Raw genomic sequence first — 21,331 nt, forward strand, 5'->3', positions numbered from 1 at the left:
AAAATAAAAGAATCCGAATTACTTGGAAGCCAACTAGGAGATTGCTATACTTTTTCTACTAGTATAAGCTAAAAAATGGACAGAGATGAGAATTATAAGAATAGAGTCAAGAAATCCTGGCAGTTGATTGGATATGAAAGATTAAAAAGAAGGGGGTTGAACATCTAAGTAAATGAAAAGATTTCAATAGAAATGTAAGTCAGGAAAGGAATAGGGTTTGGGGATAAATAATAGTACATAGGAAAGTGAATTTTTTTGAAATGTTGAAAAAGATGCCAATTTTTATAAATGTTGAGAAAAACTATTAACTGATGTGCTTCTAGTTACAAGATTGGATGAGATAAGCTCTGAGGATTTTCCAGCTTCAAGGCCTAAATTCCCAAGATTGATCTCATTCCTCACTTGCTATCCCATTGTGAAAGTTAAAGATGGAGAGTGCTAAAGTAGTAATTTATATGTTAGGGCAGATAGTCAAGTATTCTGTACTTTTCTTCATGATTCATTTTGTCTGAATGTCTTAAAAACATTGAAATGTGAAATTCCAAATAAAAAGGCCAGAAAGTAAAGGCACTTTTAGATACATTAATTTATGGAAAAAGAACTATTTTACCTCCTAGGGGAAAACCACGAACATCAATTATGGACCAGGAACCTGCCCTTGAAATCTACACTTCTTTTCCCACCCTATTTATTTTCTTTGTAGACTTCTGGGATCACCAAAGATTAAGCAAGGAAGATTCTTCTCCCATGTGAGAAATGATTATTAATAACCAGCATCTTGGGGAGATTTAGAGTTCTTCCCTTTTTTCCACAGTCCTGATTTTAAAAATGCTTATTCTTCAGAAGGACACTTTGCAAAAATTCTTTTTGAACTTGGTCAGATGCCACTCAAACTTACAAAGATTTTAATTTAAAGTTGGGGAAACCCATTGTGTTCTTCTCAAGCATGGATCCAGACAGATCCCAATGCTTCCTGTGGTATAAGCAGAGAGATAATTTCTTAGTCTAATGGTCACTCTCAGCCCCACACTGAACAACTAAGGGTTTATAAACTATGAGCCTCCCTGCCATGATTGTCTCATGCCTGAGGCCAAATGACATTTTTTATTAATAATCTACTAGGCTTATTAATAAAAATGATTAAATTTAATCAGCACACTCATTAAAAAATTTTGGATGGAACTTTTATGTCCAAAGTTGGTTTCCTAATATGCACATACTAAGCAGGTTTTATTTACCCTTAAGGCTCAGAGCAGAGATTCCTGTTACAAACTGTTATTTGTACAATATTTTTTTTAACTTCCCCCCACCCCCCACAGAAGGCAGTCTGTTAGTCTTTACATTTGTTTCCATGGTATATACTGATCTAAGCTGAAAGTGATGAAAGACAAATCATATCCTTAAGGAAGAAAAATAAAGTATAAGAGATAGCAAAATTACATAATAAGAATGTTTTTTTAAAATTAAAAGTCTTTGGTCCTTGTTCAAACTCCACAATTCTTTGTCAGATGGTATTCTCCATCACAGATACCCCAAAATTGTATTTGCAGCATATTTTGAAGAGACAAATGAACTTAAGACTCTTGGTATAGTGGAAATATACTGGTGTTAGAAAATCTGAATTCATCACTCAGTTTGAGATTTAAATTTTGATCCCAATCAGATCATCTAAACTCTGAATTTTATTCTATAAAATAAGACTATTATTCTTTGCATACCTGTCTCACAGACTTTTGTGAGAACATTTAAAAAGTTATTTTTTTTTTTAGGCTTTTGCTAGGTAATGGGGTTAAGTGGCTTGCCCAAGGCCATACAGCTAGGTAATTATTAAGTATCTGAGGCTGGATTTGAACTCCGGTACTCCTGAATCCAGGACCAGTGCTCTATCCACTGAAATGAATATTGGAAATGCCTACATTTCAAATTATGGAGTTTGTTTTGTATAGCTGAATATCCTATACTTTTCATTTTTTTGATTCTTTATATTTTGGATGTTTTCAATGCAATTAAGAGTTCAATTTTTTAAAAAATAGGCTTCAAATCAGGAAAAACAGGCTGGATTTCAGTGACAATTCCCTACTTTGTAACTTTGGATAAAACACTTAACACCTCTGAGTCTCAAGTCTCCTAATCTATAAAACGAGGGAAGCTATATGAGATGATTTCTGTGCTCCCCTTCAAGCACCTAAGGTTTTTATGATTTTGATTTCATATTTATTATCTCTCAATTTTATGTAGAAATTGGAAGGCTATCCAGTCTTTACAGATTTGAAAAGTTATCTGATTTTACAAAACTGCATAAGGTGTCAAAAACCTTTACATTAAAAATATTTGTTTTTGATTCTTAAGTGTCAACCCAACATATTTAAATATCTAATTTCTTTCTACTTCTGAGTCCCTTAATTTATTTTTATCTATATTGGGGTTACTAGTAAATGGAAAAACAACTAGTCAAGACTACATACAGGGACCTATGCTTTACAAAGAAAACACATTTTATATAGCTGAATAAATATCTAGATATGCTGACTACATATGGTAGGTACAGTAGGACTATATATAGTATAGTAGGAAAGGAAATAGTCAAGTGAACGTTAAAATATGGTAGAGGACAGAACACTACAATTGGAGGATAGTGGTTTGAATCCTAGTTCTGCTGTTGCCAGTGTGATCTTGGGCATAACAGTTCATCTCAGTTTCCTCATCTGTTAAGAGTCCTTCTAGACTGAAATCTTATGAATCCTTTTCAATTGTTGGCATATTATGCCATAATGTCTCAATTAGATATAATCAGCCCTACAGAGTATTCCCAGTGCAATTATTTAGAAATAATAATAATAATAATAATAATAATAATAATAATATGGTTAAAAACTATCAATACAGACAAAAAATAATTTCTAGTTTATTTAAAATATCATGCACAGTGTGGGACTTGGTAGTCAGGGACTCCTGAGATGAAATGCTACGTCAGATGCTTAGCTAGTTTGTGGCTCTGACTCAATTTCCTCTTCTATAAAAGAGAGATAGTAACATACCTACCTCCAAGGGTTTTTATGGGCAAAAAACAAGCTAATACTTTTAAAGGGCTTGTATTCCCTTATCTTCGAAAACAGGAAGTCATGAAGGGTTTATTAAGCACCAAATGTTCCATGCCTTCCTTATACCACTTTTTGAGTGAGTCCAATACTTCTTTTGTTCAAGTGTTATATAACTTGAGAGTAAAATACCAATGATCTTGTTAAGCAGTGTGACTAAATGGCCAGAAGGCCAGGTTTAAGGGTCAGGAACACCTGAAGCTCTGCTTCATACACAGATGCATGGCTGTGGTCCAGTCAGTCTCTGAAAGGTTTAGACAATTGTCTTAAGACTATAAATTGGGGCGGCTAGGTGGTGCAGTGGATAGAGCACCGGCCTTGGAGTCAAGAGTACCTGGGTTCAAATCTGACTTCAGACACTAAGTAATTACCTAGCTGTGTGGCCTTGGGCAAGACACTCAACCCCATTTGCCTTGAAAGATCTAAAAAAAAAAAAAAAAAAAAAAAAAAAGATTTAGGGGCGGCTAGGTGGCATAATGGATAAAGCACTGGCCTTGGAGTCAGGAGTACCTGGGTTCAAATCCCGTCTCAGACACTTAATAATTACCTAGCTGTGTGGCCTTGGGCAAGCCACTTAACCCCATTTGCCTTGCAAAAAAAAAAAAGACTATAAATTGGAGATGAGTTATACTGATACATATATATGTATACACACACACACACACACACACACACAGAATTAATACTGATAGAAAGTGGTCCCCACACTTCAAAACAAAATCTTAAGATATGTAATATTCAGAAAGGAATATTCCGAAGTTCCTAAAACTGACTCATTTTTAACCCCTTAAGGATCTAAGAATTGCCTGAGGATCACTATTAGTTTCCTCTCTATTGGGAGGAAAGAAAGGGAGGTCTACCCTTTGAAGTTATCCTTTAATAACAAAATCTCCATTATTTCTTCCATACATCTAGGTCTGTATGGTATTTATTGTTCAAAGAGAATAACTATATATTCCCCCCCACCCCAGGATTGTTGGTCCAAAGATTAAGAGTGAATGTGCCTTTCCCCAAGTATAATCAATTTTAAAACTTGCTTATATGAAAACATTTCAGCTACTTTTCTACCTGCATATTAAAGTTAAAAGGTTACCCCCCCCAAAAAATAAATTCAGCATTTCATCTGCAACTTCCTCTTACCCCTAAGTTGTGGGGCTCTGAAGTGACTTAACATTCAATGTGGGATTGACAAGGGCATGGATAATATTTTGGATTACTTAATGCAACCATTTCTGTGTTTGTTTTTTTTAATGCATAATTTTTAATAAAATGAAAAGTATTTCAAAAAAATTTCTGAAAGGGGTATTGACAAATATCTATGCCACATACTGAGCAATTATAATGGTACTTAGAATGTAAATATTAAGTCATTGTTATTAAGTAATAAAAGTAAAAATGAAATGTATTTAAATTATGAAATAATGTAGACTATTTCTTAGATTCCAGATCATGCTACTGACTTTCAATGAGCTTATTAAATTCAAATAAATTCAAACCCCCTACAATTTTTTTCAGACAAAATGCAATATACACCCATATTTGTGATTTTTAAACATATCTGTAAGATCTTTATAATTTATCTTTATTAAGTTTGATCTTATTTTAGTTCAATGTTCAAGATCATCCGAATCTTCTTTAAATTGTCACCCACAGTGTTATTAGCTAAATATTATAGTTTTGTTAGAAAAAGCATGTCATTATGTCTTTTCCAAATCATTTAAATAATTATTTGGATAAAATAATTTCATTTAAGAGGAAAGTATTAAAAAGTAAATAATTCACTATGGCAAAAGCAGCAAAATTTAGAGAAGGGGAAAAAAAAATCAACCACTACTCAAAATATGGAAATAAAGAAGTCATTACTGACCTTGTAAAGATTAAAGTACAGTGATAGAGTCAGATGCCAGACTACAAGGGGTGAGAAAGTAGACCCTGATCATCCTAGTAAATGAGTTAGATCAGAAGCTGCTGATATTGGAGTCAGAAAATGGAGCTAATCCTTCATTTCCTTGATGGTATGGAATAGAAGATAAGGTGCCATATACCAAAGCAAAGCTGGTGTAAAAATTCTGGTAAATCCTTCTTGACCCTAATGACAGTAATCAAAGGCCCCTGGATCCCTATAAGAAAGCAACACAGAAGCTTTCTGATTCTGCAAATCAATCACACACACACACACACACACACACACACACACACACACCACACACACACCCCTCCCCCCATTTCCCAACTGTCTACATCACAAAATGGGGGATCACAGTCCTCTTTATGAAAGTTACCCTGGTACTAAGTGGAAAAAAAAATTTGGTGACTGCTTATCGTCATTTAAAAGTAAAAATCTGGGAGCAGCTAGGTGGTGCAGTGGATATAGCATTGGCCCGGAGTTAGGTGCTAATCTGAGTTCAAAGCTGGCCTCAGACTCATAATAATTACTTAGCTGTGTGACCTTGGGCAAGTCACTTAACCTCATCATTGCCTTGCAAAAAAAGCAAAAACCAAAAGTAAAAATCTACTGATAATTTTCTTAACAATGCAGCTATTATGAATGCTCTATTCCTGTACACATGCATTCTAGTTTATATAAACATTTTCTCCCTAAGGATCATCTAGTATAGTGCTTCTGAACACAGAAGGTCTTACCAAATACAGATCAAGTAGAAATGAATTACTCTGGGGCAGCTAGGTGACAGCTCTGGGGTCAAGGAGGACCTGAGTTCAAATCCAGACACAGATACCTTATAATTATATAGCTGTGTGACCTTGGGCAACTCACTTAACCCCATTGCCTTGAAAAACAAAAAAAGAAATGAATTGCTCTGTTGTATATCCAAGGAAGTATTTTAAATGCAGGCTTTCCAGACATTGCCCAAAGCACTAGTATGGCTTCCAATTTTTGGATTTTTTTCTAATATCAACTAAGAAAAGGTTATCATGGCAAGAATACCCCATTTTGGACCTCATGAGACATATCTGACTTTTTTTCCCCCCCCTGACAAAATGATATCATTGGGAGGGGCAGAGCCAAGATGGTAACAAGAGGATTGTCTCTTAGATGCTCTCTTGAAACTTGTAAACTAAGGACTCTATGTTTTTGAGAGACAGAACCCACAGAGGGACCCAGTGAGGCAGTTCTACAACCCAAGGTAACCTGGAAAAGAGCAGAAAGGCTCTGCTCCCCGGGGTTGGAGGGGTAGCCAGTCAGAGACAAGGAACTTCAGCCTCTGGGAGGCAGCCCCAGGGCGGTGGGAGTCGTGGCTCACTGCAGCAGGGAAAGTTTCCTGACCTACACCCCGAGGAGCACCAGGCACAACTTGGGGGATGGGGGGGAACCTCTGCCACAGTGAGCACGTGAAGCCCAGCCCTCAGGGCACACAGCAGGCATCATGGCCATGACAGCCCAGATCCAGGAACTGGAAGCAGAAGCCAGTAGGCAGGAGCCCCCAGGGCACGAGCCCATTGAACCTAGGGAGTGGAGTGAAGAGACTGCCCAGCTCTGTCCCCTGCCCCTGGAACAGGACTCTGGGGCTCTGACCACATTCAGATCCTGATCCCAGTCTAGCCCCCCCCATAGAACAGCAGGGGCCCCCCCACCTCAGCCCCGTAGCAGAGTGGGGCGCTTATGGTCATTCACAGACCAGGAGGGAGGACAGAGCCTCACACAAGGAGAGTGTGTCCCACTAATACTCAGAAGCTCAGGAAGCACCCCAAAACCAGACACAGGCTGGGCAAATGAGTAAGAAAAAAGAGGAACACCATTGAGAAATGCTTTGCCTGTGATCCCAAGAAGGATCAAAACAGTCTGAAGATGAGGAAGCACAAGCTCCTGCATCTAAAGACTCCAAGAAAAAACAGAAATTGGGCTCAGGCTATGACAGAGCTCAAAAAAGACTGAAAATCAAATGAGGGAGATAGAAGAAAAACTGGGAAAAGAAAGGAGAGAGATGCAGGAAAAACGTGAAAATGAAGTCAGTAGCTTAGTCAAGGAGATTCAAAAAAATGGTGAAGAAAATAACATGCTAAAAACCAGCATAAGTCAAATGGATAAAACAGTTCTAAAAGTTATTGAGAAGAATGGTTTAAAAAGCAGAACTGGCCAGATGGAAAAGGAAATAAGAAAGGTCTCTGAGAAAAACAAATCCTTCAGACAAAGAATAGAACTCAGGGAGATCGCTGATTTTATGAGAAACCAGGACTCAATACTTCAAAACCAAAAGAATGAAAAATTAGAAGAAAATGTGAAACATCTCATTGAAAAAATAACTGATATGGAAAACAGATTTAGGAAAGATAATTTAAAAATTATTGGAATACCTGAAAGTCATGACCAGGAAAAGAGCCTTGACATCATTTTCAAAGAATTACTACAGGAAAATTGCCCTGATATCTTAGAAGCAGAGGGCAAAATAGAAATGAAGAGAATCCACCGATCTCCCCAAGAAAGAGATCCCCCCCCCCAAAAAAAAAACCCAACCCCCAGGAGTATTATAGCCAAGTTCCAGAACTCCCAAGTCAAAGAGAAAATATTACAAGCAGCCAAAAGGACACAGTTCAAATATCGTGGAGCTGCAGTCAGGATCATACAGGACTTAGCAGCAACTACATTAAAAGCTCATAGGGCTTGGAATATAATATACCGGAAGGCAAAAGAGCTTAGAATGCAACCAAGAATCAACTACCCAGCAAAACTGAATGTCCTCTTCCAGGAAAAAAGATGGACTTTCAATGAACCAGGGGAATTTCAAATGTTCCTGTTGGAATGGCCAGAGCTGAACAGAAAGTTTGACCTTCAAATACAGGACTCAGGTGAAGCATAGAGAGTGGAGGAGAGGGGGAAAATATGAGGGACTTAATGATGATGAACTACATGTATTCCTGTATAGAAAAATGATATTGTGAATACTCATATGAACCTTCTCATTTAATAGAGCAGGTAGAGGGAGCTTTTATAAATGAAGCACAGGAGAGAGCTGAGTTTGAAGATAAAATATGGTATAAAAATGGAGTCAATAGATAAAAGGGAAATGTAATGGGAGAAAGAAAAAGGAGAGGAGGAATAGGTTAAGATATTTCATATATAAGATTTTTCTTTATTACAATGAGCTACTGCAATGATATGGAAGGGGGGAGGCAAGGGGGAATGAGGGAACCTTTGCTCTCATCAGAGATGGCTAGGAGAGGAAACAGCATATATACTCAATGGGGTATAGACATCTGGAGTAAGAAGGAGGAGGGAGCAGGGGGAAGGGGTGGGGATGTGAATAAAGGAGGAGAGGATGGACCATGGGGGGACAGTAGTCAGATATAACACATTTTTCTTTTTACTTCTTGCAAGGGGCTGGGATTGGATGGCCTGTCCAGGACCATAGGGCCAGGTGGATTCTGGGCCTAAGGGGTGGTATGGGGATTCGGGGTTTCTTGGCCCCAGAACCAGGGATCTGTCTGCTGCACCACTCAGCGACCCTACAGCAGTCAGAGTGAAAGGAGAGAGAAAATAAAGTACATGGTAGTGGAGAAATACGAAAGGAGGGTGTTGCGATCAGCAATGGCAACGATGGAAAAATATGGAAATAACTTTTGTGATGGACTTATCATAAAGAATGTGATTCACCCGCAACAGAGTTGTTGGTGTTGGAACAAAGACTGAAGCACATAATTTTATTATTATTCTTCTTTTTGGGGGAGGGGGAATTTCAGGGCAAATGGGGCTAGGTGGCCTGCCTGGGGTCACATAGTTGGGTGATTGTTGGGTGTGTGAGGCTGGATTTAGACCCCGGTGCTCCTGGCTCAAGGGCCAGTGCCCGGCCACCCCTACTATTATTATTACTATTTTATTTTATTTTGCGTCTTTTTTTTGTTTTTGTTTTTGTAGGGCAATGGGGTTGGGGTGGCTTGCATGGGGTCACACAGCTGGGTGATGGTTGGGTGTATGGAGCCAGATTTGGACTCGGGTGCTCCTGGCTCCAGGGCTGGTGCTCCATCTACTGCACCACCTGGCCACACCTAAAATTATTACTATTATTTTTATGTATTTTTTTAGTTTTAATTTTTTTCTCTCCCCTTTACTTTATTGCACATGCAGATCTATATTTTTTTGGGGGAAGGGGGTATTATGTTTACTCTTAAACAAGAATATTTTATTAATGTATAAAAACATTTATTTGTACAAAATAAATGAATACATTAAAAGATAAAAAAAATGTTATTGCTACTAGAAAATAGAGGATCAGAACTAAATTATTTTACTACCATTCTGTTTCACCATTTCTTTGGAAGGCAAATACCATGACAGAAAGTATTTCTAAATTAGAATTCCAACTAGATCTGTATGGAGGATTGGAAGGAGTACAGTGGGAGATGTTTCAACTGGGTTCCCTGGTAAGTGGTCATTACCAGCTTAGTGCAGTACAGACAAGAACAAGAGAACTCTATTTTAATAAGGCAGAAATTATTAAAGGCAAAAATAATTACATATGCATACCAGTCTCAAAGACTGAGAGGAGAAAGTATTTGTGAGTTCTAATGAGTCATTTAAAGCTCATTTAAAAACCAGCAGTTCAAAATCTGTAAAGGACACAGTTTCAACTTTGATTACTCATTCTAATTCAACAACCTCTATCACCACCAGCTCCAAAATATAATACATTTGAGTTGGAATGATTGTTTTTGGCAAGTTTCAATTTGATCCAATCCAATATATCCCTTCTTCCACAAAATGCTATTTCTGAAGTTTAAAAAGGCAAAGTGATTACAGATCTCAATTTAATAGAAAGCATTTAAACTTTATAAACTTAAAATGCACTGACTTTTAAAAAAAATTTTATTTAAGTCAATGGGGTTAAGTGACTTGCCAAGGTCACACAGCTAGGCAATTATTAAGTGTCCAATCCTGAATCTGAACTCAGATCCTTCTGACTCCAGGGCGGGTGCTCAATCCACTGCACCACCTAGCTGCCCCACTATGACTTTTCAATTAAGTGGAATGGGGGGGGGGGGAAGAAACATTGTTCTCAAAGTAGGTTATCAGAGAAGTTGAAGGCCAATCAATCCCTTAAAATGACAAATTGGAAGAGGAAGAATTTGAGTAAAATGTATATAGGATCATGAAGATTATTGAATATTGTAGAAATTATTGAAGATTGTAGAAAGTCCATTTCTTATAGAAAATCTTTCTAAAATGTATTGATATGGGATGTTATTGGTTTAATTGATTGTTAAGCAGCTTCCTAAAATTGAACCACCCTTGCAACCTTGATATAAATCTAATTTGATTTAAGTAAATGACTTTTTTGATAGACTGCTTTAGGTCTATTTGTTGATATTTTTTTATGCATTAATGCTATATTCCATAAAAGAAGCTTGACAAAGTATTTCCTTCTCAATTTTTGAGAATAACTTATGTAATATAAAAAAAATATACTGAATTTATTTTGGTTTATTATTTTGGGGGGATGGGGAGGGGTAGTTCTTTTACAGCTAGTTTAATTTCTCTGTCAGTGATTAGATTATTTTAGGGTCTTAATTTGGGCATTTTTCATTTTCATGGAAAATTTTTTAAGTTTTCAGTTTTGCTGATAGATACTTAAGAGTTTTGATTACTCTTTTCATTTCTGTTCAACTGTTGATTTTTTAATTTAATATAATTATCATTTTTTAAAAAATCACATTGGTTTAAGATTAATTTTCTTTTTTCAAAAACCAGCTTTTTTGTTTTAAGAGTTCTATAATCGGAAGGCTAGGTGGAACAGTGGATAGAGCACCAGCCCTGGAATCAGGAGTACCTGAGTTCAATTACCTAGCTGTGTGGCCTTAGGCAAGCCACTTAACCCCATTGCCTTGCAAAAACTAAAAGAATTCTATAATTTTGTTTTTCCCAATTCACCCACTTCTTAAATTTGTAGAATTTCCTCTTGTTTACTTATTTTGGGCTTGTTCATTTTCTAAAAATATTTTAATTCCATATTCAGTTTGTTAGTCTCTCAATTAAATTTTGCTTATTTCTTCCTTGAGATAATTTTTCTTCTATCAATTAAGATGCATCCTAGAAACTAGAAAACATACAGAAAGGATTGTTTGTTCCATTGCTTCCTAATGAGAATTAACAACTTAATACTCTGCAAATGAAAACAAAACAAAATTAAGTTCAACAATATTTAATTTTTTCAAGTGCAAATCTGAAAAATATCTGCTGCATAATTTGGAATGATTCCAATCAAGTGATTCAATAATAAAGAGATGCATTATCACTGCAAAGCATTTACTCCTAGTAAAATTCAATGACAACAAAAGCCTGCATACACCAAAATATTCACAGCAGAATTTTTTGCATTAGTGAAGCCAACACTCATCACCTGGGGAAAGGCTGAACTAGTTGTGGCACATGAACATAGTGGACTATGACTGTACTGAAAGAAATGATAATCATACTTATGGATGGTATGGAAAGACTCTCATGAACTAAGGCAAAATGAAATATACAGAAGCAAGATAGATGGAGAGAATAACACCAAACTAATGAAACTGAGTTGAGCAATTATCATGACTAAGTTTGGTCCTTAAAGAGAGATAAAGTATCTCTTTCTTCTTCTTTTCAAAAATGGGATATTGTAGATTTGAAACACCATGGATAAAGGGGCAGCTAGGTGGTGCAGTGAATCTCGAGTCAGGAGGACCTGAATTCAAATCCAGCCTCAGATTAATTAACTGTGATCTTGGGCAAGTCATTTAACCCCACTGCTTGCCCCCCCCAACAACAAAAAAGAAATACCATGGATAATGTTAGATTCTTTCTACATATTGATTAATTTGCTATCACCCCCCTCTTTCTCATTATACAGGATGACTCTCTAGGAAGAGAGGAAGGAGTTTGGACACATTGGGAAAAATAGATGATGTAAATGCAAAAATAAACCAAGAATCTACTTTTAAAATATTTTTTTAAATCTGATGCAGTGACCATTAAATAGGAGAACTGATTAAGATCAAAACCAGGTGTCGGTTCTTTTACTGAAAGTCTTCAAATTTACTAATTACTTGTTAGATGTACTAGAGAAAAGTTTTTATTCCAGACACATGATTTGAACTAGATGGATTCTGAGGATCCTTTCATCTTTGAAATTCTAGGTTAAGGCATCTCTCTCTCTCTCTCTCTCTCTCTCTCTCTGCCACAATAGTTTTGTGTCAATAATAAATTCTCCATGACATTTGTACTCAATTTCTAGGGACTGCTTCAAGTATAAAACTTCACTTGTCCAAGGTATTACCCAGCTAATATCAGAAGTGCATGTCGAACTACATCTCCCTCCTCCAAGTCCAAAACTCTATCTCTAAGATTGTCACACTTGAACTATGTCACTTGGAAACTGCCAAAATCTGGAAATTTTTACTATAATTTAAAGTGATCTTTAAACTTTTATAGTTTACAGACACGTTTCTAGAATCACATATAAAATTTTAAAGTTGGAAGGGACCTCAGTAGTTATCTAGTCCAATTCAAACCCTCTACTCTAACAAGATCATACAACCTCTGCCTTAAGATTTCCAGTAGAAAAACTATTATTTCCTATAAAGACCCATTCTACTTTTTGAAAGCTCTAATTATTAAGAAAAATTTCCTTTCATTAAACCTAAGTGTCTCTTTGCAACTCACATTCATTGCTTATGGTTCTTCCTCCTAGGATCAAAAAGAATAAGTCTAATCTGTCTTCTACAATGACAGTGCCTCAAATATTTGAAAACATCCTAAGTGTTCTTTTTTCCCCCCCTAGCTAAATAGGTCCAGTTCTTACAACCAATCCAGATATAGCTCACTCACGGCTCTTGGTCATCCTAAACACTTCCAGCTTATCCAGGGTTACACAGCAGTTCTGAGCTGCTCAGAACTGAATGCAATACTCTGGATATAGTCTGACCGGAGCACAATCACTTCCTTATTCCCCAACATGCTCTCTTACTGTAGTCCAATTTACTAACGTCTTACTTTTAGCTGCCACATTACACTATTATTTCACTGATCTGTCAGTTGAGAAATTATGTAAAAAAAAAATAATTTTAGTTTGTCATGATCCACTCTTGATAAAGTTACATTGGTTCTTTGTTTTTCTTGCTTCCTTTTTAAAGATTTTCATTAATCATCTCTTTTATGATTCATTCAAGATCTTATGAAAGAATTGAAGTCAAGGAAGTAAAATCAAGACCAATGACTTTTAGTATGCAGATTCTATTTTAATTTCTATTTTATTTTTTAAGATTGATTATATTTGTTCTTCTCCAGTCTAGAGAGATATATCTTTTCCATTTTCCATAATTTTTCAATTATCACTGATAGAAGCACAGCAATCACATCCAGTACCTTAGGCATGTGACTGAGGTGGAGCAAATGACAAAGTCATTCAAGGTCTCTGAGGCATTTCTTTAACTATCTCCTTACTTATCTTGGCTATCAATCCCCTGTTAGGCATTTTTGTTATGCCATTTCTGATACAAAGGTCATTTTCCTTGGCAGGAAAAAAACAACAAAAAGAAAATAAAAATTAAGCAGGTCTACCTTCTTTCGTGTCAATTATCAGTGTCCCATCCATCCCAGGCAGCAGTTCTTTCTTTGATCCTTCCTTTTCCCCCAATATAGCTAAAAAACAAACAACATTTTTGTTGCCCTTAGTTTTCCTCAAAGGCTTCAGTTCTATTCCTGACATCACAGCGGCAACTAGGTGGCACAGTGGATAAGTGTTAGCCCTCATTAAATCTTCCTGTTTGATTTCAGTTTCTTCATCTGTAAAATGGGGATAATAATTGCACCTACCCTCCATGGTCATTGTGAAGATCGAACATTGAGTGGTATATAAATATTAGCTATTTTTATTCCTACCATTCTTTATGTACACACACACACACACACACACACACACACACACACACACACACACAAACACCTGTTACCTACTCATGCTTCCATCTTCTATACATCTAAGCTGCTTGGTGACATTCACATAAATTACTTCATAAAACTATTTCTAACTGGAATTACTTGCCTTTTGAGTTTTCAAAATTTCATTCATTAGTTTCCCATTCCTCCTAAACTAATCTGCCATTTCTTCCTTAAAGCAAAAAACTATTGTATATGTACCACTTCTGGCATTCAGGACTATCTACTAATGCTTGAATAACTGAAATACCAAAACATACTGTTATCATGCCATTATATCAGGTTTGTTACATCCCTCAAATTTCTGATTATTTTTCCTTCCTGTTCAGGTAGTCTTGTATATACTCTGATGACAAAATTGTGTCTGTTTGCCTTCACTCAAATGCACTCCCACCATGTTTTCTTCTTCTAGTTACTAGATTTAGATTTCAGTCATGGGTTTCATCTTAACAAGACCATTTGAGGCTTTTCTTTCCTGGGAACTTCTGGATTTCCTGCTAATCATCTTTCATGTGGTTACTCTCAATGGTAAGTAGCTTGAAGGATACATACACACACACACACACACACACACACCTTTTCTTGAAGAAAAGTCATTTTGATCAGATTTTTAAAATATCAGGCAAACACAATCTTACTATCTAAACTAAATGCCTAGATGCCTGTACTTTCCATTTATTTCTTCACACTTTAAAATTAAGGCTTTCAACCTCAGCATTAAACTGAAAATATTCTCTCTTTAAGGTTATCAACAATCTTTTCTTACAGTTCAATCCAAAGATCCTTCCACACCCCTTGAAACTGGAGACTATGCTCACACTTCCCCTGTCCCTCCTTCCTGGATAGTTTCTTTTTATTGTGACATTCAACAGACTCTCCCTAGCTGGACCATCATACATCTCCCACTCTAAAAATGAAAGGTATTCCCTATTTCAAGGTTCTGTCCTGGGTGGTGGTCTCTCTATCTCTACTAGGGCAATTTGTCTCCTCCCACTAGTTCAAATGTTACCCCTTTAGCTATGACTACTCCTACATCTACAGATCCAACTCTAATCTTTTACCAGAATGTTGGTCTCATATTGCTAACTCCCTGCTAGTCATCTCCACCTAGATGTCTCAAGGTCACCATATCCAAAACAGAAATTATTTCTCTCATAAATCTAACCCTCATCAAACATCAATCATAAATAAGCATTCATTACAATGCCTACTATTTGCCAGATGTTATACTAGGTACCAGGTATACAACACAGAGCTCTCCTTGTTCTTACTTTCTACTGAGGAAAATCACATATTAACAATATGTTCACAATTAAGCAAAATGAGGATACTTTAGCAGCACTTAAAGTGAGCTTTGAAAGCAGCTAGGAGTTTTAAACAATAGAAATTCAGGAAGGAGAGAACTACAGAAAGGAGGAACAGTCTGTAAAAAGGCAAAGAGATAGGAGATAGAATTTTCTCTATGGGGATCATCAGTTTGTCCAGGCTGATCTATTTTTGTTCAGTCCTGTCTGTTGTGTCCAACTATTAGTGATCTCATTTGAGGTTTTCTTAACAAAGATACTGAAGTGGTTTGCCATCTTGTCTAGCTCATTTTACAGATGAGGATATTTAGGTAAACTAAGTAAAGTGACTTGTCCAGGGTCACACAGCTTGTGTCTCTGACCAGATTTGAACTTGGGACTCTGGGTCTGGTGCTCTATCCACTGTGTAACCTGTGAATTCAGTCTTGAAAAACTGACTATAAGGAAACCAAGAGGTACTTTAAATTCCAAAGGAATTTATAGTTTAGCATAAAGACAACATGGAGTTAAATGAAATTATTTGAGCAGAGAACTAACGCAGTGATGATGAAAGCCTGGATCATGTTGGCTGTGGTGTAGGAGGAAGTAGAACACTGAGAATTGACAAGATTGGATAGCTATTTCAAAGGAGTGACAGAACAGTGTAGAGTTGAGAATAATGCCTGCACTAGATACCTTGGTTATAAGAGGAATGGCTATAAGAAAATAGTGAGGGGTAAGGTAACTAAGAAAGAGAATGACTTCTATTTTAGATACATTTAATATTGAGATGTTAATCTGACTTTGATGTGAAAATGTCAGCTGAAGACTGGGACTGGTTATACTGATTTAGTAGTTGTCTGAATAAAGATGACAGCTAAATTCTATGGGAGATCACCTAGAGACTGTTGTTCAATCATGTTCAATTTTTCACGACCCCATTTTTATTTTCTTGGCAGAGATACTGGAATGGTTTGCCATTTCCTTCCCCAGCTCATTTTTAAAGATGGGGAAACTGAGACAAATAGGGTAAAATTGCCCTGGGTCATACAGATATTAAATTTTTGAAGCCAGATTTGAACTCAGGAAGAATTGCATACCTGACTACAGTCCCAGAGCTCTATCCAATGTCACAAAAACTCAGAAAGAGGGAAGGCTACTATTAGGGTCAAACAATGCAGAGCTATTAAGAAACATAAAGAATGAAAAAGGCTTTAAGATTTAGCAGTGAAGAGAGATCACTGGTAATGCTTGAGAGCAAGTAGCTTCAGTTAGTAAGTCATATTGCCATTTGTTTAGAAGTGAAGAGATGATGGGAAAGTGAAGGATTAGCTTTCTATACATGTCTGTGAAAAGAACAAAAGATACAGGATAACAGCTTGAGAGAATGGTACAGTCAAGAACAGTTAGGGATATGCAAGATCTGGGCATGTTTAAGGTTGTGGGAAAGAAGTCAATAAAAAATGAGACACTGAAAATTAGGAAGAAAGTAGGGATATTTGAAGAGGAAGCCTCTTAGAGGATACAGAATAATTAAAGGCAAAAATGTTTAGGGTGAAAGATGGTATTGTTAATGAGCTCATTTTCTAAGTTTGAAGCAAATGAGGAGAAATTTATGGGATGATGCTGAGGTGATACAATGTGTAGAACTAGGAACGAAAGGGAACACATGAAAGATCTCAATTGTTTAAGTGACATATGAAGCAAAGGCTTTTTACCCAGAGGGAGGAGGAAGTGGTGAGTCTTTCAAGCTTCCCCATATCTCTTAAGAACACCATCCTCCCATTCACACATACTTGTAATCACTAAGTCATCCTTAACTCTTCCTACCCAACCCATGTCTTATAAGTTGCTGAATATTGTTGGTTCTATCTTTAAATTTCCTATCCCTTTCACCTCTCACCAATAACAACTGGCCACCCTGCACTCATGATCTTTCCTCTCTCCTATCCATCCTTCACACAATTGCCAAAATAATCTTTCCTAAGATATAGGTGTGACCATGTCATTCTTCTGCTCAAAAATCTTCAGTGGCTCCATGTTAAAAACATGCTCCTCCACCTGAATTGTACCTATGCTTCTGTTGTTGCTGCTGATTTTCAGTTGTTTCAGTGGTATCCAACTCTTCATAAACCCATTTCAGGTTCTCTTGGCAAAGATAAAGGAAAGGCTTGAAACTTCCTTGGTCACCTCATTTTACAGAAGAAACTGAGACAAACAGGGTTAAGCGATTGTCCAGGGTTCTTACAATTAGTAAATATCTGAGGCTGGATTTGATATCTCAGTTCTTCCTGACCTATGTTTTTAGACTTCTTATACATTACCCCCCTCCAATGTTGAGTGGCTTATTAGTTGTTCCCTGGATTTGGAGAATCAGCCTCCTATTTCTGTTCCTTTGTACAAGCTGTCACCAATGGCTAGAATGTGTTTCCCCCTTGCCTCTAGTTCTTAGAGCCCTACTCTGCCTTAAAGGTTTAGATGAGAATACTACCTTCGCTAGGAAAATGACATTCCTGATCCTCTAATTATTAATGTTATCTCTATCTTCAAATTACCTCATGAACATGTTATGAAACCTATGGTATTACAATTCCTCACAGTCAGGTGTAAGTTTTCATTTTGGTCTTTGAACTCCCCCAACACAATACCTTATACAGAGCAGGAAGCTTGGTAAAATGTAAATAAGCAGAAAACTAAATGATTCTCCTATTAAAAAAACACTCATTCATCCTCTCAGAACACAGTTTATGAGAATTTTGAGTAAAGGAGCAGATTGCAGCTTCACTGACCCTTCATTCATCAAAACAAAGACTAAATCATTGTCATTTTAATTTTTAGCAAAATGAAACCTAAAACAAAATGGAAAAATTCATGCAAGCCTGAGTATTTAGTTTCTTAATCTGGCATTCTATTTACTATTGCTAGGGAAATTTTGGAGGCACTTCATATACGAACACCAATAAATATACTATGCAAATGATACTTATAAAAAGTAAATTAGCCTTCACCAAAGAGATTTCCTGAAAATTTGACTTTTATAGTAAATGTTTAGAATAAAACTACTTTTGATTCATTAATTTGAACAAACCAATTTCCCCTCCAAATGTAGACCAACTGTTTTCAAAAGAAAATAAAAAATTCAGAAAATAGTCAAAACAAGCATTTTAAGAAAAAGAGATAAAAGTACAAAACATGGCAGACTTATCATACCTTTAACATCAGGATCATCAATATGGGGTTCAAGATTTTCTATCATTTCTTCAAGTTCCTTTCGTGTAGCCATAGTAATATTTGGAGAATTTGGTATAGTAACTTCTGGTGCTCCTTCTGGTCTCTCTGGATTGAATTTTTTCTCAGTATATTGCTCAAGCTCAAGCTCAAGATCTAGATCTATTTCAGGTAGAGGAGTCCTCCAGAAATGGAAGGAATTATATAATTCCTGGTCTAAGAGAGATGGTTCTGGACAACTTGTGTCCATTTCTGGTAGCAATGTTGTATTTAAATCGCCAGAACTTTGCTCAAGTTCTACTGCTTCCTGAAGAATATTATGAAGAGATACTGAAGACAAAGTAGAATGTAAAGGTCTTTCCAGGTGAATATGGGATTCACTTAAGGATTTTCTACACGTTAGACTATGATCTTCCAGGCTATTTTCAAGTCTTAAGTTGGATTTACAAAGACATACATCCAAAGGAATATTCTCTGTCCTGAACTGTACACTCTCTGAGAATTTGTCTCCATCCCTGATTGTTTCACTGCAGAAAACGTGAAAACATAAAACCATTAATTTCTCATAAGACAACAATCAATTACTGAAAATTTGATAAATGATAGTTTTACTTTCCCACTCAATGATTCTGCATCATTTTCTGCAAGATATGCCCTCAGATAATATAATTTTAGTATTAGCTTAAATCAAACACAATGGGAAGTAATCAGTTTCTCATTCATGCTTTTAAATATTATGCTTTAAGACCATGAAACGAGTTATTATTTTTAAAAAAGGTTTCTGGTAGTCTATCCTCATTGGTTTTAAAGTATTCTCACATAGAATTATACAAATTAAATGGAAGGGACTCCACAGATTATTTAAATGCAGAAACTTGAGGTCAAGGGAGTTGAAATTACTTACCTCTAATCATAAAGGTTAGAATCTGAAACCAGGCCCTCTGCTTTCAAATCCAGTATTCTTTGCAATACATGATACTCCTCCCTCATGCTCTCTCACTTAATAATCTTAGTAAAATTGTGAAATAAGTAGTGCATCAAATAATACCATTTTATAATAGGATTTAAAAAAAACCCCGAGGCTCAGAGAAGTTAATGTGATTTGTTCAAGGTCAATATGCCAAGTGTTGGTGACAAGAATGACTCAAAATCTAGTATTCCCTTTCTGCTACTTAGATTTTTTTCTACTACACACTAAAAGCCTACTGGGTATATTCTAAGAATAAAAGGTCCCATTAAATCATGTCTATAGAAAACTTATAGTTATAGTTTAGTCACAACAGGACTGAATAATATACAAGTTCAGGCTGGAACAAAAGAGCCTCAACAATCACAACCTGCTAATTGCCACAAAACACAATCTTCTCAATGCCAGTATTCTTCTGGCATGACTCTACAGGGTGTTCCAGAAGTCTTAGTGAAGTTTTAAGCTGTTAAAGCTTAACAAACATAATTAATGGTACATACAATATGATCCACAATGAATCAAAAGCAATGAAAAGACACATAGAGGTATGTAAGTCAAGTTGCATACATTATCACAGGTGGTATAAAAGAAATCATTAAGGATGGGATATATATGCATGAAAATAGATTAAGATGATGACTTAGCAAGAATTAAAAATAACAGGATAAGCCACTATTATTTTTTATCCACAACATATTCAAGAAATGAAAAAGGTAATTGGGTAGATACTATAAAATGGATAAAAACTGCAGAATAAAATGAGGGGGCTTATGAGCTGTATCAGTGGATGAAGAACTCAAAATTGATAAGTTCATGTACTGTAATAACTGCAGAAGATCTGAAACACAAGTATTATTTAGCCACATTTTTCAGAGGAAAATATTCAGAGAGGATAAATTACTTACCTAGGGATCACAAAGAGTTAGAAAGGTCTGAAGTCTCTGAAAACTCAATTCTCCTGAGAAGCTTTTTTATTTTAAAGACCAAGGTCTGATGCTCGATTCTCAACCAAAATTTGCCAGCATAACTGGGCCATGTAACTATAGGCAAGTCACTTATTCATACTGAACCTCAGATTCATCACCTACCTCATTTAGTAGTTGCAAAGAAAATATTAGAAACCAAATAGTATTCCCTGTGTGAAATAATGCTAGGATAGTTTTGTGACTAATTTTTAATCTACTTAAGTCTTAAGGTAAGAGAAGAATGCACTGGGTAAAGGTAAAAGAGAAGTTAGAAGTTATGAAAATATAGGACAGTATAAACTTCCTCCCTTTATGCACTCAAAGGACACCATATCAGCAGAGCAAAGAACAGTCAATTTACTCTGCACTTGTTTTACACATTTGCTTTGGGCCAAGCATTGTGCCAGGTGCAAGGCATAAAAAGGACAGGCAGCTCCCATTCTCAAGGAGCTAGCTTACTTTGGAAGGGAGGCAACATATTCAGAAATGAGAAAATAATCTGTCAAGATAAATGCAAAATGATTTGAAAAAGGTAGTAATAATGAAAGAAAACATTAAGGAAGTGACAAGAGCTAAGCTCAGGTATCAAGAGGCTGTCTCCTGACAGCCCATAAGGCATAAAGGTGAAATTCGTTAAGTACATGTGGAATGGAAAACAGGTCACAATGGTTGAAACACAAAGTGCCTGTTGAAGGGCAGCATGTAACTGGTCTGGGAAGACATACTTAAGTCAGACTCTGAAAAACTTTAACTGCCAAATGGAGCAGTTTACATTATATCCCAGAGGCAATGGGAAGTTTCTTGAGGTGTGAAATGAATTACAAATGGATTACAAATATGGTAACTGTGTGGAATGGCAAGGGGGA

The 21,331-nt window shown here is 36.3% G+C and overlaps 1 protein-coding gene across 7 annotated transcripts in view; it reads right to left on the bottom strand.

Annotated features, from left to right (window-relative positions):
* Positions 1-21,331, bottom strand: part of PPP4R1 (protein phosphatase 4 regulatory subunit 1) — an 81,953-nt gene that overhangs the window by 14,225 nt on the left and 46,397 nt on the right. For 5 of the 7 annotated variants that reach the window (XM_074208754.1, XM_074208757.1, XM_074208755.1 and 2 more), the window contains 2 exons: positions 18,516-19,060; positions 13,645-13,725 (listed from right to left, as the gene is read on the bottom strand). In XM_074208754.1, the coding sequence (XP_074064855.1) occupies positions 13,645-13,725; positions 18,516-19,060 (626 nt within the window). The remainder of the gene's footprint in view (positions 1-13,644; positions 13,726-18,515; positions 19,061-21,331) is intronic. The other 2 variants (XM_074208759.1, XM_074208758.1) reach the window with 1 other exon arrangement.

Source organism: Macrotis lagotis, chromosome X, assembly GCF_037893015.1.
Source record: "Macrotis lagotis isolate mMagLag1 chromosome X, bilby.v1.9.chrom.fasta, whole genome shotgun sequence".
In the NCBI taxonomy this organism is placed as follows: domain Eukaryota; kingdom Metazoa; phylum Chordata; class Mammalia; order Peramelemorphia; family Peramelidae; genus Macrotis; species Macrotis lagotis.